At 39.5% G+C, this 22405-nt stretch overlaps 2 protein-coding genes across 2 annotated transcripts in view; both read right to left on the bottom strand.

Annotated features, from left to right (window-relative positions):
* Positions 1-7426, bottom strand: part of LOC140940774 (neuronal acetylcholine receptor subunit alpha-10-like) — a 9536-nt gene extending 2110 nt beyond the window's left edge. The window contains exons 1-6 of the mRNA XM_073389737.1: positions 7361-7426; positions 5782-5936; positions 5070-5114; positions 4840-4949; positions 2899-3079; positions 1-466 (exon numbers count right to left, since the gene is read on the bottom strand). The exon at positions 1-466 is cut by the window's left edge and continues 2110 nt beyond it. Coding sequence (XP_073245838.1) covers positions 1-466; positions 2899-3079; positions 4840-4949; positions 5070-5114; positions 5782-5936; positions 7361-7421 — 1018 coding nt within the window. The 5' untranslated portion in view covers positions 7422-7426. The remainder of the gene's footprint in view (positions 467-2898; positions 3080-4839; positions 4950-5069; positions 5115-5781; positions 5937-7360) is intronic.
* A 6246-nt stretch (positions 7427-13672) lies between these two features.
* LOC140941494 (neuronal acetylcholine receptor subunit alpha-10-like) lies at positions 13673-17983 on the bottom strand. The gene is made up of 5 exons (XM_073390496.1): positions 17894-17983; positions 17409-17551; positions 15659-15703; positions 15343-15452; positions 13673-14975 (listed from the first exon to the last, which is right to left on the bottom strand). Exons 1-5 carry the CDS (start codon positions 17958-17960, stop codon positions 13826-13828), a joined length of 1515 nt encoding a protein of 504 aa, XP_073246597.1. The 5' UTR covers positions 17961-17983; the 3' UTR covers positions 13673-13825.
* Positions 17984-22405: the final 4422 nt, after the last annotated feature.

Here is a 22405-nt window from a genome sequence, read left to right as displayed (position 1 = left end):
CCTCTTTTGCGGAGCTTCCAGACCCGTGATAGTGAATGTTCAGGACCCAGCAAGTCAGCATCAGTGAGATGGATATCTCTGCCATGATGGTGATGTAGAACTTACCCAAGAGTGGCACCGTCTCTGAGTTACGTGGTAAGCTCTCCCCTACAAGCTGCAGGAACACAGCCATGGCCAGAAGCACTGTGATGCTCAGCGTGATCCTTTCCCCAGATGCAGGTGGCAGGAAAAATCCCAGCAGAACCATAGACAAGATTATAAAACACGGAATGACAAGATTAAAGAGATAAAAAAGAGGTTTTCTGTCTATCAAAATAGTGATGCTGATATCGGCAAGTGGCTCATTGCAGCACGCGTATTTCCGCTCATTTCTTTGTTTCGTCACATCTTCCAGTTCCCACTCGGCACTTTCTACATACTGTGATTTCGAGGAGCGGTTTTCTGCTTTCATATCTAGCTCTGTTACCTGGATAAAAAATAGATTTATGGTTTTAATTATTTTCACTGTAAAGCCAAAGGTCTCCACAACGGCCAGTAGGACTGCATTAAGTGGCCGTTGTAATGGCCGGCGCTATGCCGCATGGCAGGGATGGAAAGAAAACCCACTGGGGGGAGGCAGAACGTTCATACTCTTTAATAATAACATGCTTATTCTTGCACCAGTTCATGATCATCGTCGGAGACCCAGGGGCGGTCAGTCGGGCCGGGAGAAAAGGCGCGACAAAAGTTTTCAAGCACAGGCGGAAAAGCCCCTGGGTACCGACTCTCACCGGACCATTTCCAAACGGTCAAGCGATTACTGGCTCCTGATTGGGCACAAAAAATGCTTTGTATTATTGTGCCCAATCGGCGAACAGCATCTCCTGAGTTCTTTTCGTGAGTTCGTACACGACGGCTATTGACTCGATCACGGCTTGTCTAACCTGAGATCAGGCGTTACTTTTTTTTTTTTGCTTCTTTGGCTTCTTTCCTCACGAAAGCAGATTCAGAGAGAAAGGGAGAGGGCATGATCGCAGCCTACGGCTTGTCTGACTCATGCACCAAAGAAATGTACGCAGTCAGGAATCTTTCAGTTTGATATAAACGCTACATTGCAAAAGACTGGTAGTCTTTACACTAGAGCCTGAATAAGCTAAGAAATATTTCAAGACAAGTAAATTTTAAATTCTTCAAGAAAAAGGAAGCTTCACACAAAACCCATCTTTTTTCGTCAGGTTTTCCCACGCAACGTAATTAAGATTGATTGACTTGCTTCGCCTTTCTCAGAGCTTGGAAACCGCAAGTTCGCTAAGTCGGTTTTAATGAGATGCAAAGTAAAGTTACTTGAGATTTTGCTTGTAAAATAGGCCTTCACACAAGCATTTTTGGTTAAGTAAAACTTAGCAGCTCTTAAGTCTTACTTAACAGCCTAGTGTAAAGACAACCACTGTCTACACGAAAACTAAAGACGCTTTTCCAAAAATACAAGCTTGAGTTTACAACAGGTATTCACGCTTGCATCTATCACGCCTTCGTAAATATTAGGGAGTTTAATATGCCACGACAGCTGACAACCACAAAAACGTCGCATGAAGAGTGAACTCACATTTTGTCAGTCTCTATCGTGATTATTCCAACTCACTTACTTTGTCAAATGCAAGCGAACTCTTCTGGAGCTGAATTTCTATCAACCATATCCAAGTTCGTAAAGAGAAAGAAAATTTTGTCATTGCTTGTTTACGTCCTTCACAAAACGTGAAATTAGGCATTTTCACGTGGTAGTCGTGTAGTGACGGCAAAGAAATATACAAAAAAGCGTGATGCACGTGCAAAGTTGTTGTTTTGCCTTGTCAAGCTATTACTTTTTTCACTTTCCCGTCGCCACTTCATCTTAAACTTCCTACTATTTACGATACATGGCGATCCGTCAGAAACAATTTTCTCAGTGCAAATTAAATTGCTACTGCTAATAGCATCCGAAACGTTTTTCGACTCATCCATAGTTCCTTCGTCTCTGGTTAGGAAAGCTTGGTGAACGAACCGGGCAACTGTGGCGAGATAATAAGCCGTCGTGTACGAACTGACGAAAAGAACTCAGGAGAAGCTGTTCGCCGATTGGGCACAATAATACAAAGCATTTTTTGTGCCCAATCAGGAACCAGCATTCTCTTGACAGTTTGGAAATGGTCCGGTGAGAGTCGGTACCCAGGGGTTCTTCCGCCCATGCTTGAAATTTTAATCCGGCCCGACTGACTGCCCCTGGGTCACCGAGGATGGTTCATGATGTGAAAGAGAAACAAATGCGTCACCCTGAGTGGCGTATCCAGGGGGAGGGTCCGGGGATCCGTTCCCCGTCCCCCCCTTATCAGACGTGACGCTTGATTGAGACTGAAATTCTTACATTGACAGGATCGTATATCACTTTGCTGATTTTTAATGAAACGCACGTTGCATTTTGCCACTAAAATAAGTAAACCAAATTCCAGGGATATTCAAAATTGTAATTGTTTTTGGGTACTCTGCTATCATATGTTCGCCTCTGCTCGCAAAGCAGACCGGTGTTCACAGAAATTTCTTATCTTGGGGGTATCCAACGACTTTTTCTGTAAAATACCTGTTTAATGAGCAAATGAATGAACTGCAAAATGCGACGACTTTACCCACATGCTATAAATGAATCTGCTCGCTGTTAGAACTGGTGTTTATTCTTTTTTTCTTATTAACCAATCAAAATCAGTTTTGACTTGTATCAGTAGTTAAATGCTTCTGCTTGCATACTTCACGCGTTTTCCCGCCTTTGGTCTAAATTCTGATTGGTTTATTGGTTTTTGGTACCCGTGTTGTGATTGGCTAGAGCGATTCCCTTATTTGGTCTATAAAAGTAAACTTGTACTCAGCTGCACTTTTACGTTTCTTCACCTCATAAGTCCAGGAACCAAACTTCAATACGCACTTCTGTTGGTCGAAAGGGAAATACTGCACATTTATAGGACAAGTGCTGGTGAAAGATACAGGACAATACCAACTGCACTTTCCCTTGTTAGTTAGAATAACAGGCGTCTTGTATTTTTCCGTCCCACCGCTGAACTCACTGTCAGCACTGAAAATAACAAAGAAGGAACACTGACCTTGACGATTCCAGACTCGGTACTGAAAGAATTTCATTCTCTGATAAAATTTTGAGAAACTTGCAAAAGCATCTTTCCATAACATTAAAGAGGTGAAGACGTGTAATGTTCTGGCCCCGGTTCCTGGAAAGCCGATTATCGCTACTCCAGGATTAAATATCGCTAGTCGCGGAATAAATTTTATTCCAAGATTAGATTCTGTTCCTCGGAAAGCACGATTAAGACTAATCTAGGAATTAACTACGTCTTAAATTTTAGCCACCTAGCGAGGACGATTAACTCACTAATCGGGGAAAAAAGTTTGTCAAAACAAGTAAAAAGGCGGACTTACTGTTTTACAAATACGAGAAAGAAAGTTCCAACATCGAGAAATTGACCTCGACCAACTAACAGACAAAGAACTTCGCGGCAGATATAGGTTTGACCGAGAGTCAATAAAATATCGAGTAGAAATCCTAAGACACAATCTCGAAAGGCAGACGTGAAGAAACCATGCGATGTCGCCAATTTTCGCGCCATTTTTTAGAAGCAGGCGGTCGAAAAACCCGTTAAACCGGTTTTTTAAGCACTAATCTGGGATTAGTTAATTGCGGGATAATTTCGCTTTCAGGAACAACTTTTTTAACCCACGATTAGTTATCCGGGGAATAAGAAATTTAAAAAATTGTGGATTAATTTGTAATCGGATGATAGATTATCGGCTTTTCAGGAACCAGGGCTTGGAGATTTGTGAGAAAATGCCCAAGTTTTCCACAACTTTGTCATGGGGGAGGGGTTGGGGTAGTGGAGGCGTCGCATGTGGTGTCCCGTGTCGCAAGAAATTATGGCCAAGAAGAGATACATGGGACTAACTTGCCAAGCAAGCGTTCACAGGGCTTCGTCACGCGGTCCTTCCCCACGAACGTTCCTTGGGGAAGATTAATTTCATGACGAACCAAAGGAACGTCTGCGTGTGAGGCTCGCATGGGACAAGCCGAAGTCTTGCCATTGAGCCTGTTGTTCTTAAGGTGGCTCGATATAGTTTTTCAAGGTCAATACCTCCCAAGTTTGAGCGTAAACTGCATCGCCATAACAAGGATTTGGAAAAATTGACACCACAGTTGTATTAAATAAAGAAGACAGAAAAACTTCATCCCAAAATATCTCGATAACGCTCTTACAGATTTCGGTTAAACTTCACGAACATCGAGGCAGCTATCGTAGGTAAAAGCTCCAGTAAACGATTTGGGAAGAACAGTTCCCAGTGCCGAGAAATACTGCTGGAAGTAAAATAGGGAATGGCGTCATTTCGTTGCTATGACAACTCCGATGTCATTGTAACCCTGATCATAACAAATTTTCATCTTTATCTAATACAACTGTGGTGTTAATTTTTCCAAATCCTTGTTTATGGCGATGTATTTTACGCTCAAACTTGGGAGGTATTGACCCTGAAAAACTGTATCGAGCCACCTTAAATTGATTGTGTCACGAACCTCGTCTTCTCAACCGTGGAGGATCTCATCAACGAGGGCAGGTGGGAACATGTAACATAGTTCTACTCATGAAATGTCCAAACGTTCGCGGCCAGAGGGGTGGGGGGGGGGGGGGCACTGCTTTCCAGTATTCGACTAGAAACTTTCATCTGGCTATTTGACTGACTCTTTTGAGAGTTACTTAGTCAGGAGTTAAAGAGGGTTTTGCAGTTGGCTGAAACTACAAGCAACAAGCATCTCCAGCCGTCATCACTCACCTGTTGTAAAGCACAATATCTGGGATCCAAATACGGGAGGCGTCAAGTCTAACGGCCGTTATATTATTGTAATCATGTGGGTTCCACGTCAACAGCTCATTAGTCCAAATCTATTAAAAGATTATAGGTTTTGTTTTGAGATCACGGAATTTACAACGCACCATGACGTTTCAGACTGATGTCTGCTTCTCAGACGGTTAAAGAGATGTTTATAGGTAACTAATCATTACCTGCCGAACCCAAACGTTCGTTGTGATCCTTTGGTTCCGGTCGTTCTGGAATCACAATGAAAATTTGAGTCAAATTATAACAATACCGTCTGACAATCGTGTAAATTTAAACATCACGGTTCACCTAAAAGTGAGATTACCAATAACATCTTGAATTAATTGACCTATTCATTCAATAACTAATTGAGAGTAACAGTCAACTGGTTCCACTCCAACATCGTTTCTATAGGGCCCAGGAACGAGGCTACTTCCACACAAGTTGTGAGAAACTTCCATGTCACGGTTAGCACTCATATTGTGGACTACACCAGCCCGGATGATGACACTAAAACCTAGTTACGAATTGCTGAAGGTTATACTGACGGAGGAGGTGAAAAGGTAATCTGTACTGATTTTTTTTAACTGTCGACGTTTTACAAAGTGAGTTCTTCGTTCGCTTACAAATGTGTAGTCTGACACTTTTAAATGATAATTGAGACGAACCGTAATAAGTTTACTATAGTCTACAAGAAGAACTAGACCGGCTTTGAATTTTATGTAAAAGAACAGTGGTACAAGTTAGGTCCTGAAGTTGAAAATGTAACAGAAACTAAGCCTACATGTTAGCTCATGTTCGGAGTAAGAGAGGCGAATGAGCTGGAATGGGGGAAGGGGGGGGGGATGGGGGGAGGGCGCAGAGAGTGAAGTCGCAGATTTGTTTTCATTCACTTACCACGTGTACTAACTGCACTAGTTCAAATCCAAACTCGACTTCAATTTTGTCCTTTGGGTTCTTTACGGGCCTGGCTTCCTTTGTGTAGTTTTCAAGCAAATCATCTATCAGTCGCTCTTCAGGTGTAATGGTTCTATTTCCAAACGTCCCTCCAACTGCCACATAAATTAATATGGTCGTTAATTCCTTAAGGCTTGTTTTCACTAGCGACAGTCAGAGTCAGAATCGTAATCAGAGGCAAAGATCTAGTGAAAAGAGCGTTCTGACTCCCCTTACGACTCCGTCGTTTACGATCAAGTGAAACTAGGTTGTCGGAGTCGTAAGCAGAAGCGGAAGAACTAAACCAAACACAAAGCTCGAGAACGTGCATTGCGGTTGGTTTATCCTTCAGCTCAGTCTGCGTGTGTTCCGACTCCGACAATCTGGTTTTCGCTAGATCGTAAACGTCGCAATCATAAGCGGAGTCGGAAGAAAATGAAAACGTTCTGATTCTTCTGACTCCAATTCCGTTCCACTTATGACTCTGCTTACCACTCCGATTTTTAATTTTCACAAGGTCATAAGCGCTCTTTTGACTCCGCTAACGGCTCTGACACCGACTCCGTCGCTAATTAAAGCCAGCCTTGATATTAGTGCGCTGTTTTTATAGGTAAATGCTCGAATTAGTGCCTTCCTTCAAATAATTGGTCGTGGAATACGCAGAATATTCAACGGGTTTTTACAATCGGCGACAAAATTGTTGAGACATCAAATGTCATCAAATGGGGTAACTACGGAGGACAAAACAATCCAGGCCCCTCCCCTCTCCTCTCCATTCAAAGTTAGGGCGATATTTGTTTCCTACGGGTAACTTGAACAGCGGTACAACATTGCCTGGAGGTGGGCAAAAGGTCAGAAAGGCCCTTTAGGAGGGTCTCAATCAACCTCGTTCCCAGGTTCTCTCTCTCTCCGTAGGGACGGGTAGGAGAGATCCCTGGGAACGAAGTTGGGTCTCAACCGGGTGATGGCTCTGACGGTTGATGGTTACATTTTAGAGCTTTTGACGGTTGACGGTTATTTAGTAGAAATGTAGTCCAAACGTTAGGGTACATATTAACTCCTGTATGAATTAATATGAACTATTGAGTTATAGAGGTTGTCTTGGCCTTTCACTTGTAAAATTTCGGAGTACTTTCAAACATAAGCAGGTTGTAAGGTCTTGTACTGTGTCTAGAAAAAGTGTTTTTGGGAACATGGGAACTAGTTTATCCAGTTTAGCGGCTGATTCATCAGGAATCAGAATCCCGAGAATCTCTTGAAGGTCATAAGCTGAAATAGTGAGATCTGAAATACCATGAAACTTTTTGACGATTAATCTATCTTCATATGTGACGGTTGACGGTAAAAAAATAACCTTTTTTGACGGTTGATATTTAATTTAATTTCTAGGCCGTTTGACGGCGGACGATCAACCACTTTGAGACCCTCCTTTAGGGCAAAGCGTCTCAACTAACTTTCTCACCGTTTGTAGCCTTCTGATTGGCTGTATTCTTTATGGTATGGGATAAGGGATAAATAATGGTATCTCAGCAAATCTTACCCTGTATTGTTACTAAGAGGACTCCAACGAGAACCAAACTTCCCCATGAGAAGGAATTCATGTTAAGTTTCTGCAAGATCAAGTGAATCAATATATATTTTTTAATTGTTGGCGCACGGTGACCCTTGCTCAGGGAATTTTCGAGAAAGCCGCTTTGCAAACAATTCAAATAACAAACGTAAAAGGACAAAGTGGACTAGTAAGACTAACGAGGCCTCTAGCAGTTTTTTCTGAAAAGCCAACTCAGAAAATAACTTTTAGACTTAAAACGGGCCTTGTTTAAATGAGGGGTAAAACCCTAACTGACAAAATCAGCGCTTGAACACATGTGAACAGCTAGCGTTCAATCAACTGGCCGGCAAGTTGCCGGACGGAATCATTTCGGTTATCAAGATCAGTTACAAGTTCATAAAAAGTTGAGCAATGATGAATTTAGGCAAATTAAAAGGCAAAGTTTGGTGGACGACGGGTACTTCGAACTCAAGGAAATCTTGAAGTTTAATTGTTAAAAATTAAAGAAAAAATTGCAAGCAGAACGCTACTTCCACGCGTTCTTGGCCTTTTTATATCTGCTTCTTTCAATCACTACGAACTATCACAGTTTCGCTTAATTCGGTAAGACAAATTCATTTTGAACTTTTTTTCGATCCTCTCTCATAATAAATTTTCACTGAGTGTCGTACCAATCGGATGGTATAGGTTCCTTCTCATTTTTCTCTGACACACTTAGGTGTTTTTAAACACATTATTAAAATAATGTGGATTATTTTCACAGTGTTTTGTTCTTTAGTTTCATCTAATTCTCTAGCGCTACTTCTATTGCGACCATGAAAGTCTCTACTCTAAGGTCGTTATAAATTGGTTCTTTAACTAGAATTTAAGGGCGCCGATCTAGGAACCTCATTTTGCTATTTTCACTCAGTACTCAGTAACAACTTATTGCGGTTAATCACTGATTAAAAGCAGTCGGTATTTAGATGAAGAACCCGGTTTTGGGAGTGAATTTACAGGTAAAACAAAAAAGTCAAAAAAGGGTGAAACAAGAAATGTAGCTAGTCTACATCAAGGCTTACAAACTGTCCACTTTATAAAGAGCAATACACAGTAAAAACGGGGCGAAAATGTATTTTCTTAAAGATAAAGCTATATAAACTAAGTACATAGCATTTTTCAAGTTCTCCTGTAATGTTTTTGAACATGCAGGACGAAAGTATCCATAGTGTTATGCTAATTAAATGAGCGGGAGTCAAAGAAAGGAATATAGATTTCGTAGTAAACTGCACACCTGCCCGCGTATACTTTAGAGTTCAAAAGAGCTTCTACTGATGTTGATATAATTTACAAAAATCAAACATCGTTACGTTATGAAGTATTTCTGTCGCTACTTACCTTTCATTGATTCCTGACTAGCGAAAACGAGTAAAAAGGCCCTGATTTTTGCAGTGAGTTAATCGATGCCTTGTTGCTCTTCACACGGGCCTTTTTTAAGATCGCCGAGATTTCTAAAATCTTCTGAATTGCCAATTGTCGATTGACAGAAGCTTCGACTTTCTGAGAAACGCGAAGAGCTATGCAAAATAACTGATTTCTTGTACTGGACGAGACTAAATATTTTTCCAATGAAATCTTGAAGTAGCAGGGATTCTAATAGAACGCTAGGTGAGCAATATTCTTTGCGATCGATGGTCGGCCTTTGAAGATAAATTCGCGGAGTGTTAGCTACGCCTCAAGATAGATACTTTCCTCTAAAGCTGTCAGCATTATCCTGGCATTTAGTTCGTCTCTGTCATAATGATGTGGTTTGGAAAGCAAGTCTTTATCTGTGTTCTACGGTTTTCAATTTGTTACCTTGTCCAAAGGGTATGTCTGTCACTGGTCGGAAAACCAAATCGGATTTGATTACAATCAATTGCAACCAGACCACAATTCCCACGAATTGATGAGAAATCGCTTAAACTTTTTAATTATTGATTGTAAAAAATGCAAAAGTTGTCATTGATCTTAATGGAAAAAAGGCGAGTGCGACACAAAGAGTGGCTAGGCTGTCATGAATTTTAGACAAAGTTGAATGACTTTTTCCTGCTCTTTTTAATCGACCTTCCGACGTGGTAAATGATATCCTAGATCTGCCAATTTTCACTCGTAATTTTCACCTAAATTAAAAGTAGGAAAACGGTTTTGGTTGTTTTAAAATAGGGAAGCAGAAAGTAGTTCGAAATTCGATTTAATTCCAATTTAAGAAATGTCTCTTTGCCGGCTTTTAAATACTTGATTGTAAGACCACAATCCGATGTTTTCTTTTTCAAGAGAGAGATCAGTACATTGCCTCAAAATTAAGAATTGACGATTGTACAATTCGTGATCAACCAGTAAAGGATGTTCAAATCACCGACCGTGAAACCAGAAAAGAACTTGACTCTTATTTTTTTAAACGACAACCCTTTTTCTTGGCTCACTCAGTTTATAACTATTTGTTTTGGCTGCAAAGAGTGGCCAATACGTGCGTGTTTTACATAAATTTTGACATAGCTAATAACTTTGATTTGTAAGTGTAATAATGCGGAAGATTAAGTTGTACTCTCTACTAATCGAACTCGTAATTTCCAGGATGAAGCCAATTTTGAAAGATATTCATTAACGTTGTACCTTAGGAAAATTCAGGAAATTCTACGATGTGATATTTCTGTTGTGTGTAATTTGGGAACTTATAAACTTAAAGGGAGAGTTAACAGCAATAAATACAGACCTGTTATAATCAGTATTGAACGATACGTTGGGCTCTGATTGTTAAAGGAATTGTCAACATGTCGGCCAAGTTCAAATTGTCGCGTGATGTGTGTTTCAAAACACAAGAGAAGTGTAGTTAGGGAAAAACGAAGCACCAGGAGTAGTATGATTAAAATTTCCCTTATATCTCTCTTTTTATATAACTCCACAATGCAGAAGATTCGTTTTTCTTTTATGAAAAGTCTCTTGATTTTCGGACAGTGGTGACGTAAGCTCTTGCATTGCGCATGACGACAGTTCATCGGTTAAGTGCATGAAATTCCATAGCAATCGTCGGGTTTTGAAATTGGACATTATTGTACCAAAAGTACATCTTTCTCAACAATTAATTTGCGAAAATGTTTCAAGCTACTTTTACGTGCGAAAGAGACGGGGATGACGTATTTCAGGGATTCAAAAATTGATCACAGGCAGAATGAGCTGCAGAGCGAGCGCGCGTTTTACTACCCGCGTTCAATCCTGTCTTGCAACAAATAAAGGTTGCTGCAAGTCACGTTTGCGCGAATACTGAATTCTGATTGGATAAAATTACGCGGGAGTCAAGCCATACACGGGAGTTACGTCTCTTGCTGTAAAACAAGTTTGCATTGGGTCGTTAAAACACGCAGCACGTGCGAATTTTTTTGCAGAAAGTAGAACTACTCTTTACTTTTTGCATCAACTTTTCGCAACCTGCAACAACCTGATTTGTTGCAAGACAGGTTTGAAAGTGGGTGGTAAGACGCGCAACATCGTTTTTCAACTCGTTTTGCAGCAATGTTGCAAAACAAGGGGGTAATTACATGAGACCAGGACGAACTCAGGCCGGTACGAATTTCTCATTTGTGCAGTCGTTTTCATGAGACCGGTATGAAACACTTCGTTGATTACATGAGACCGGTACAAACTCAAAAACAGGAGATTCTTGTAGCTATATAACATGTTATTCACTAAATGTCCTAACAGGTACACCATTTACGCCATTTAAGACAGTGAGGAGAGAACCGCAGATTTTACTGATCCCAGAAAATTGTGAACTTTATCTAACGCTCTGAATTCGTTTTTGGGCCGGTCCCATGTAAATGCATGAAACGAAATGTATGGTGAAAGATACCAACTCATACCGGTCCGAGTTCGTCCCGGTTTCATGTAATTACCCCCCAAGTTGCACGTTTTTGTCGTCCGTTTTTAATACCGTACCTTAGACAAGGGCCACTACTATCTTAAGTCAAGCAATAAGTGGGAAGAGTGTGCCAGGATATTAATATACACCACCACATTTGAACACGCGGCTTACCAGGCATGTAATAAAACAGCTTTTAGCATGGCGGAGGTTCATTAACTGAAGGCTTTAAAAAAAAATATGCACAGCTAGTGGTTTTATTTAAACGTGACCGGAAAGAAAGCTTACCTTCATCTTTTTTTTGTCTCGTTTTTATGTTTTCGCTAAGCCATTCTTGCTATGCTTTAGCTTATGCTCATCTATTATCCTTTTCTTTATTCCTTATTTTTATCTTTAATTTATTTTCAGTTTGTGAATTAAGCTACATTTCAAATATATGAAAAATTAACTAAAAAACGTAAATATGTATAATAAAAGTATATACACAATGTAATTGAAAAAGATAAGAAAAATAATGGAAATGAAGTTTTTCAGTGTTGTTGTCTCGGCGAGGGGGCGAGAAAAATGCATGGGAATGGTTTTTCCTTTCTACGCCGGTCTCCCTTTCTCTTTCAACTTTTGCCCTTCGTTTTCAACGAATGAACTGCGCTGTTCTAATCTTATCGCTGTTATTAACACTAAGTATAGTTAAAGTTTATAAAACCACAAGTAAATTTTGGATGGACTTATCTACAACTTCCCTTTAGCTGCCAGAAACGACGTTTATTTGGGGACGGTATTTAATCGAGAAAATACGGTACTTATTTGTCTTGACCATCAAAAAAATCAGCAGCAACCACCGTCTCCGGTTAAAATTTATCTTAGGCTATGCTCTCAGGTCAATACTGACCCATGTCTAATTCTTGTGGACGTGAACGCGTATGTAATAACAACTGATAAAGTAAATAGCTAAATGTATCGTTTAAACTAAGCCGGGAGAAACTAAGCTCTTTTAGACTGCCGATAAGCGGTTGTGAGGAAGCGTAAGGGTTGTGCATTTTAATTTTCTGAAAGAACGTATTTGAGGGTACGGGACTTATATACACCTGTAACACCTCTGAAAGGTGCTCTTGTTTTGCCTTCAACTACCGACTATACCTTGAAAAATAATTTGTAAAAATGGGATCGGACTCACCATGATCAACTACTGAACTCCTCGCGAGTGAAAACGGTGTTTCGATCGGTCCTTCATTTTTTATAAGGATAGACTGTTATTTGTTTAAATTTGTAGAGAGTGTCGCTCTCTCGAATTCTATTTTGCAAATGCAAATCTTTCTCCATCAAAGCTTTTAATCAAATCTAAGACACAACTTGGCTGGTCTTAAACAAACCAAACTGAGTGTATTTTCATACACGGTCAAATTCATCTTTACAAAATTTCACAAAACATTGTGTGTTATTCGGAACACAATAAAATCTTTTCATTTATGAAGAAAAAGTTTGATGTTTTAATCATTTTCTTGAAGTCCCAGACTGAGAGATTGACCTTTGGTAATAATAAATAGAAGACGACCAACAGTTTCTCATGCTGAGAGAGATATTATTTCCGCTGTTGTGAACAGAACAGTTTGGAAACTAATTTAACATTAGTTTGGATTGTATGGTACATATAAGCTTCATACTCTCTAGGAGACTGCGTTGCAATGAAAATTAGACAGTTAAAGTTGAGGGAACAGAATGTGATTGTTGCTCCTGTTATATTACTTCAATGCACCTGAAATTTTATTTCTTCACTGTGCCTCATAGCCTGCGATAACATCCGTCTACGAAGAGCGAGGGGAAACGGATGTTTTCGCAGCCTATGTGCCTCATTGTGCGGCTTCATGAAGCTTTTTCTTAAGAATATATTGAATAACAATACAAATCGTGTTCTATTCCTCGAACAAGCCCTCGTGGTATTTTTTGGTTTTAAACTTCTTTATGAACCCATTACATGAATCACCTCGAATTTTGAACAATTTGACCCGTATCTTAAATACCCAGAAGACCATGTTCTATGTTCTAGGAGGGCACACGAGAGGTGCTTTAATTTATCGGGTGACGTGGTCGCGCCCATTTTAGGTCACTTGGCAAAGGTTTATTTCTTATTTCTCTTTACATTGCCTATGATGCCTTGTTTCATAGAAATCTCTTCATGTTCTGCAAGTTGTTGTTGTTATTTTTATAATACTGATGTTTTTTGAAATATTTGGCAATCTTTTCAGTGCGTATAAAACTTCTCCAACAACAATTGGCCGTCGGAGTCCAAAAACATTGCACATATCATCTTAAAGATCCATACGAATAAGAGACAAAACTGTTTTTGTACCGAAAGTTTTATATGTCTCATCAACAAGAGACCATAATAGTTGGGATATGTCTCAAACTGGGAAAGCTTGGGAAGAACTTGTATGGCCTCCTGGAGTCTTCTCTGTCGTATTTCGAGCCAGGATATCCCTTTGAATTTCTCAGTCTTGTCTTGATAGTCTTGTAGTAAACTTTTCCGGTTAGGATAGAACCTTGGCATACCAACGGCCACCCGTAAGGTCTTTATTGAATCATGAGGTTATCCGAGAGGAGCCAGAACTTTCCTGTCGTATTTTTTCTTTGAATATCACTAACGTAGAAATAAGAACGGTGATGACGAAAAACCAGAAGAAAAATCGGTCCATCACCATGGCAACGTGTTTCCATTTCTTTTGATTTTCATCAATTTGTCTATTCAATTTTGTGTGCTCTGCAAGCACTGTCAAGTCTTTCGCAATATCTTCCTCGGTTCTCTTTGAATTTTGCTCGGAATTCTTGGGCATGCCATTTGGAAGCGAAAGCCTTTTCTGTACCTTTGCTATCGAACGACACACGGGAGTCACGTGATTCATTGGTAACAGCGCATGCTCTTCAGCGCTCATTGTGGGCTCCTGCGCAAGTATTTGGATGTCACCATGGCAATCCCCGCTTTTGCCTTCGTTTGAACTTTTCTCCATTTTAATTGCAGGCTTTCTTACACACAGTATATTAGCCAGCCAGCCGAGAACAAATTTTTCAACCCACGATGGAATCTTCACGACGGAGCGACCGGAGTTTCTGTGATGAATGTTTAACACCCAGCAGGTTGACATCAGGGACATGGATATCTCCGCCATGATGGTAATGTAAAATTTGCCGAGCAGCGGGATCGTTTCTGAGTTGCGAGGCAAAGTTTCCGCGACCAGTTGTAGAAACACAGCCATGGCTAGCAAGACCGTGATGCTCAGGGTGATGCGCTCGCCTGATTCAGGAGGAAGAAAAAACCCGAGAAGAATCATAGACAACATGATCATACACGGGGTTATCAAGTTGAAGGCATAGAACAGCGGCTTGCGACGAATAACCATTTCAATGGTAACATCGGCGAACGGAATCGAGCAGCATTCGTAAAACTGAACGTTTCGCGTCTTAGAGGCCTTAATAAGATCCCACTCTGCACTTTTTACGTACTTATCAGAGAATGTGGGCGACGTTTCAGCGTCTATGTCCAAGTCTGTTAGCACAAATGTCCAAGAGCCAAACTTCATGGAACATTTTTGTTCGTCGAAGGGAAAGTACGTCACATCAATATTGCAAGTGCTTCGGAACGAGGCTGGGCTGTACCATGCATTACGACCATCGTCCTCTAGGATAACTCGTGTCTTGTATTTCTCAAGGCCACCGCTGAACACACTGTCTGCACTGAAAAAAAAAATTAATTTGATAAGGTAATTTTGTTTAATCACTCGTATAAAAACGTATTGGATTCAATTCAGGTCCTAAACGTCGAACGTTAGATTGGGGACATGAGAGGTTCGACCGGTTTAAAAAGAAGTCGCTCCGCAATCGAAATTACCAGTCGGACGTGGGTCGACCCAAATTAGACATGTTAGACTTAATCGATTCAAACGTCGACCTGTCTGTTCATGTACTTAATTTAAGGAATTAGGTTCGTTATATGAAAAACTCGACGTCTGAATTTGACCACTGTCTTATTAAGATAAGATCTTGTCAGGAAACATTTCACCGGTAGAACACCCTCTTTCACCAAACAGAGTGTTTTACGAACCTGTTGTACAGGACAATGTCTGGTATCCATACCAAGCTGGGGTCGATTCTTATTATTTTAACACCGTTGTAATTCTCCCTTTTCCACGTTAACAGCTCATTTTTCCATCTCTGAAATGCAACGCAACAGTTGTGTTTATTTACAAAACAAACTCTTTATGTCCTCCATACAAAGGATACAATGACTTTTAGGATTGTCATATAAAAGAAACGTGTCTTTTTTTACCTCAAATGGCTGTAATTTTCGGTACTAAGTACGTTTTCAAAAACCCGGCGAGATACAAAATGATAAAGCCGATTCATTGAAAAGTACTTACTTGTCTAACCCAAACGTTAGTTGTTATCATCTGATTACGGTCATCCTGTAAGGAGAAAAACAGAACTGGAGTAATATATTCGTAGGGAGCATTAAAATCTACCCTTATATATTGAGATCAAACTAAGTGTGCTAATACACTTTGCGTATGTATTTTAATTGCAAAGTTTGAGCTGTTTCAACTTGGAAATCTCCGGGAGAGCTCAGTAATTACGTTTCTGTAAGAAACTAACTCCCACCACCGTCTTTTGATTTCTCATGGCATGAATCTTTATTTTAAAAAGTGCCAAAGTAAAACGATGTCTAGCAGAGGATTATTAATATATATATATATCATTCCTTCAGGTTTACCTTCGGCCGTACAAATGTCCAAGCTTAAGCTTAAAAACATGCTTGCATAAGAATCCCAACAGACCAGAGATAAGAGAGGATAAAGCTCTTGCCAGAGACAAGCCAGTAACTTGGCTGTTTACCCCGGGGGGGGGGGGGGAGGGTACTGCCATATAGTGGCTATATGGGTATGTGCCGCTGTGAAGGGTATGGTTTTCAAGCAGTTTACTCTAGGATAGGGTATGTAAATCAGAGCGTTTGGGTCTAGAATAGGGTATCATTTTTTAGGAAACTGATCAGTTGGTTGAAGATTTTATCTAGACTAGGGAAACAGCTACTCTAGGATAGGGGGATTTAGGGAGTTTACTCTAGTAAAGGGTAGGATAAGGGTTCCAGGGTCCCAGCGGCACATCCCCACGCAGAAATTCCTAAAGTACCCCCCCCCCACCCCCCCGGGGCTGTTTATAAGCCGTGGTCGGAGTGCTGAACTCTGGACTCCTGTGAAAAATCCTCCAATCAGTGTTCAGGACTGGAGTCAGTAGCGGAGTCGGAGACTCTGGACTGCGAGTCCAACGCCTAACCGTTCGGCGAAGCTGTCTTCAGCCTAGTATGGGCCCGAATCAGTCCCTAAAGACATTCTAAGCTAATCCAGGATTGATTTTTTTACCCACGATTGTATTCATTTTACTATAGATTCTACAGGTTATAATTCTGTGATATCATAACTGAATCCTGGAGTGAAGGCTCAACACCTTAACACTCAGTATATTATAAGCTCCATGACATGTTCCTGGACAAGAAAACTTTGCTTAGATTTGGCTTAACCCCGGGGTTAAACTTAACCTACATCTTTCGACGAACCCGGAGCAATAGCTCACTTACTTCCGTCTTGATCTTCCCTTTTATTTTTGTGGTTATCACCGAATGATTCTTTTTTAAACACGACATCTTCTAGGCAAGCCACTGGCAATATATGTCTGCGTAGGCCATCCCCATAAAATGTTTCGTTTCCCATCGCCCGACCGACCCATTTTTTTTGGAAAAGTAAAAAAAAAAAATTCCTGAATCACTTGTAAAGAAGCAAGTACTTTAATTTACAAGCACACGATCTTGTCTTATTAACACCAATTGTCTTAAATTATCATCTATGCTTCGTTTTTGTAGCCTTTTTAGACATTTGATAGTCCTGTTAATATACATCTTGCAGACTAAACCTGAGATTTAATATGCAATCATGTGTTCATTCTTTTTTTCTTTTTTTTTTTTTGCCCGACCGACCGACCCACCTTCACGAGAGGGAGGGCGATGCGAAACGAAACATTTTATGGGGATGGCCTTAGTTAAAAAAAACTGTCTTTAAATGGCATGAAAATCATTACTGACGCTTGTGTTATTATTAAACAATTGAATTAAATTCTTACCACATTTACTAACTGGACAACTTCTAGTCCAAAAGTGACATTTGTGGACCTTTTCCTGTTTAGTACTGGACGAGCATTCCTGTTGTAACTTTCCATCAGCGTTGAAATAAGAACTTGCTCGGCAGATGGATTCGCACCTTTTACTGGAGAAACGAAACAAAACAAACAAATTTCTTAGGTAATGAGCCGTTTTTATAACTGCAACCCTGGTCAACTAGCGACGTAATTTCCCTCTCCCATCTCCCCAGAGCAGTGTTGATGTAATGAATTCAATTCTTTTTCATCACGATCAACATTGCTTGACTTGCTTGGGGGAGAGAGGGACAGCAAACACAGGCCCTTACAACAACATTCTTAAGCTTTTATAAGAAGTAGATTACGAGTTGCTTTAGCAAAGTGAGTCTTCGCGCTTAATTTCCTTAAGTGTCCCGACAGATGTTTTGACCAGGTTTGTAGCTGAGTTTAAACAGCAACAGTTCTGTTACCTGACGTCAAAAATGAAAAGACGATGACGAGGAAAATTAATTCTCCACTGTAAAGAAAAACTGACATGGTCCTGTTGTTTCAGTTTACCTGTACTGAAAAAAGAATACAAGTGTTCTTTCAAATATGATGTAAGAAGATTATTACACCGGTAAACCACCAGCTGGCCTTGCACAAAATATAAACCCAGCTAATAACCAAGTATGCAAGTAACCTCGTTTTCAGTGTCCTCTCCTAACGGTTCCTGCGGGGAGAGGGAGAATTCCGCTGGGACGGGTAGGAGAGGACCCTGGGAAAGAGGTTGTTATGCACATTCATGTGGTAGGAGCAAACATGGTCATAGAATGGTGAAATCTGTGCCTTTGTTTTTCGATGTATTACAGAAGGTTGACAGTCCATGCTTAAATTGTTTTAACGGTAAAAAAAATGGCCCAATAGTAAATTTCTTTGTTTTTTTTTCCTCTTTATCTCAATATCAGACATTATCATAAACTAATTAACACAACTTACCACGTTAACGCCTGAACGGACTATCTCTGGTGCCTGAAGAAGATACATGTTTACTCTCTACTAATAAAAACTGACGAGCAGTACTTTCTACGTGTGGTGGTGCTCACTGAATTTATAAACATTTTCTGAATCCGAATGTGAATTTAACTTCAAAGGCCAAAAACTACTTTGTTTTAAGGTGAATAAAAGTTCTTGGAAACGATCTTCCATCACGCGTAGGATGAAGCTGAATACGAACTGCATTTTTCATGAAACATGACAATGACATCCACCACACTGATATTTGGCAAGCCAATTGATTGTAGACGTTACTAAGAGAACTTGTTCGGAAGTTGTAGCCTTTGTAATGGATCAACAGATACAACATTTTGTTGTTAGCCTCTATCCAAAGTCAGAATATTACTGAATACAGTTGAAATTGTCATATGACGGTCTTTAGTTGATAAGGATCAATTTACTACTCGAAATATTTTAAAGTTATTCCTCTGTCTTGTTTTAATGGAAATCTGTCGATCATACATTTTTAACTAGCACGGTAGTTGTTCAATTAGATTTTACCTTATCTGTCCTTGTACCCGTTTTCATATAAATGCTTTAATGCTTGAACGAAGCTATTATATCAGGAGAATATTCAGACATAAGGGCCAAATCATGGCTGTGACTGTCGACAGAAAATGTACGTTTAAACGTGGACAGTCACTCGTCAAATACTCACTGTTTTCACCTTAATAGACGAGAATTCGAAAACATCTTTTAGGTTTTGCTTCCAAATTTATATCAGTGAGTAGCCGGATTTCTGAATATACATATAAACTTAACGGATTAACAAAAGCTTAGCTCTCTTAAACCAGGTAAATTAACAAGAATTGGAAGCTTTGTTTTATTATATTTTTTAACCTAAAGGTGAATTTTGTACATCCTTAAGCCATTGTTTTAGCTTGGTGTGACGTCTAAGTACTTGTTATTAATCTTTTTGCTTCCGCCGATTGACTTCTGTATATACTACATCATAACTAAAACAGTAGGCTCTTAATTCTACAGTTATGAAACACTCGATATTCGTGTCAAGTCCAGTTAAACCCATTCACGCGTTTTAATCACGGTATTCGAAAGAGGTCTATCGAACGTCTGATCTAGTCTTTCAGTTACGGCGGGTTGGGTTTAAGTCAGTCTGTGCTCGCAAGAAGATATGGCATACCAACAAACTACCTTGAAAAATTATTATTATTATTATAGACTAAATTTTGCACACTGCATACTGCTGAACCCGTTGTTAGTCGTTTTTAGGTACTGATGTGTTATAACCAGGCTAAAGCGACTGTTTCTCCCAAAAATAAAACTACGCTGTCAACGTTTGTGACAGTGAAAAGTTAATTCAAATAACGTACCTCAAACTCTTTGTTTACCTACCTCTGTTAACGCGAATCTTTTTTTGAGATTTAGTAAACGACAAAGTGAGATTTGCTGGTTAATGCTGGTGGGAAATTTCCTTCTTGTTTTTTTTTTCATTGAAAACAATGGGTTATACTAATTTTGTTCCTAGAACTATTTATCTGATCAAATAAAAGTCACTTTGGTAAGACTTCAAGTTAACCAACCACTGTAGATCACAACTCAGTTTCTCGGCCACCATTCCTCTGTTTAAGTAAGCTGTTTAATTTTCCCCTGCAACCTCCTTCGATTAAATTTTTATGATTCGTCTTCTTTTATTAGTTAATTTAAGCTTTTATCACGTAAGCTGTCAAATTGGATCTCGCCCTGATAAGCTACAGTTTTTGTTCTTTCTATCTACGGAGTCAACCAAAATTTCGTACAAGTTGAAACTCAGAGAAATTTCACAACATATGTCTAAAGGTACATCTTAAAAGCGCCTTTCCCTCTCCTTGCATGTGCTTCTCTACTATGGTGTTGGGATGGATACCGAGCGTCACTGTTGTTCAAAATGGTGGGTGGTTTGTGTCCAAAACCGCCGTAATGTATCGGTAGACATATTTTGTAGCCACAACACAAATAACTCGTCTTATCTCTTGAGTTTAACTCATTTTTCGTTATGTTCTGTGTCGCTGCGTTACCGTGATCTAGCGTCTCTGCTTAATATTTTTCAAACTAGCTGGAATATTTTTATTGGAGAAGAAACAGCAAGGCTAAAATTGCGTTTTGGAGCAAATTCAGCCCACCAATTCCAACTGAATAAAAAAATCCTACTAGCCGATGAAAGTGAAGTATACTAAGGCAAAACAAAACCACCGCAAAACAACAATAAGGTAAAACAAAAACAAAACATGACAAAAAAAGATCCTAATACTGATGAGGCCAAATCCAAATCAAGAATTGGATTGCCTTGTTGTCATACAGATGTATAAATACTGACTTCAGTTTGCGAACAGGAATGTTTCAGTTTGAGACTAAACATCTCTGAGAATCTGCTTTCATTTTCGGTGCAAAATTTAATTAAGTTTTTATTCAAAAACTTCACTTTGTCTTCAACAGCTGCAAACCTGAATGACATTAAACATTAATCAGAACATTTACAACAATTTAGGCCGAAGTCTCTGCCACTAATACCGCTCGGACTGCAACTACATTATACAAACCTCTAAATATTTGTTCGATCTTTTGGTACTCAGCAAGAACTCAGCAAGACATTCACGAAAATGTATAGACTGCTTAAGAGAATGCCAAAAAAGTCTGAGAGTGGCTCTCCGTCGTTGAATGATATAGTTTTCGTTACTTTATTAATAATAAGTAATATGCAATGATTTCTAATCCCACTGAGAAAAATCACGTCTTGGCACTTTTAAAGTTATCAGTTCTAGCTCGCATTTGCATTGGCTATATCAGTGTACAAAACCACTCCTTTCGTCACGTTCATCTTCCTTTGCGGTTTGTTCTTGTGGGATCCGGGTTGTGTGCTGCCAGTTGAATTTCCTTAAAATGCATTGAAAAAACATCGTAGACTGCCGATGATTTTTGTCAGACCTTTCTGCCCATTGTATTAGTAGGTAAGATAATTAGGGTATCACAACACCACTAATAAAGTCATTTATGACGGGCACAGTTTGTTTGTTTGTTTGTTTGTTTACTCACTCACTAGTTCTATACTAGTTGACATTTTTATCTTTCTTTTTATATAGCCACTATTAACGTTTCTCGGGTATAGTTGGTGAAAATCTGAGTTTGATTCTACAAAAGTAGTCCGCTGTCTTTTCTTACAATTTTTGGCAGTCTAAGAAACACACAACTGTCTTGAGGTATCAAACCCTTTCGAAAATAGTAATAATGATGATGATGATAATAATAATAATAATAATAATAATAATAATAATAATAATAATAATTGATATGATAATGATAATGATATCAATTAAAAACAATTTTTATGATACTGATAAATCCTAGAGTGATTCAGAACTCAGTGGAGTCCACTCATGGGCCCCTGCTCAGAATCAAAATTATCACAGCTCTCCTCGGATCTTTCTCTTATGCAGACCCCCCGGTCGCTAAACAAAACGTTAAATACCTCGTTAAATGCTGGGATATGATTCATAATCAACAGGATAAACGTTTGTGTTTATATAAAGTTTGACGTGTCAAAGCGGATTACGCTGGCAAAGCTTGGCAACTCACTGTTAGATCTCCTACCTGCGAGATGACTGAGTTATAATTAGAACACGCAAATCAGACAGCGGGTGGAATATGTCCAAAGAGACTGGACGTGCAGCTGAGGAGTTACCCATAAAAGAGTCAAATGAGAGTAGTAATTTCGACTAATATTGCGCGAGTTATATGAATAGAGCAGTATTAAGTAAACACTGATCAGAAGAGGCATGTACTACCATCTTAAGTCTCGTTACTGTAACGAATATTTAGTGATCGAAACAGGTGTAATACACTCTTGCAGCAGATAAACACTTCTCTAAAGAATATACAAACAGTAGAAAGATTATCTCTCACTTACGTTTGTTGTGGGATTCCGCGTTTAGCTATATAGAATAGGTCAGAAC

This window comes from Porites lutea, chromosome 6 (assembly GCF_958299795.1).
Source record: "Porites lutea chromosome 6, jaPorLute2.1, whole genome shotgun sequence".
Taxonomy (NCBI): Eukaryota; Metazoa; Cnidaria; class Anthozoa; order Scleractinia; family Poritidae; genus Porites; species Porites lutea.
The sequence above is the reverse complement of the archived record's forward strand: the minus strand, read 5'-3'. Positions and strand labels throughout refer to the sequence as shown.

What these genes read in the sequence shown, in the direction of transcription:
- LOC140941494 (XM_073390496.1), bottom strand. Translation starts at nt 17,960, where the DNA reads ATGTCAGTTTTTCTTTACAGTGGAGAATTAATTTTCCTCGTCATCGTC. An exon ending in TTGTCCAGTTAGTAAATGTG is followed by an intron (nt 15,704 to 17,408) that starts GTAAGAATTTAA and finishes TTCTCCTTACAG; the next exon opens with GATGACCGTAATCAGATGAT. An exon ending in CTAACGTTTGGGTTAGACAA is followed by an intron (nt 15,453 to 15,658) that starts GTAAGTACTTTT and finishes GTTGCATTTCAG; the next exon opens with AGATGGAAAAATGAGCTGTT.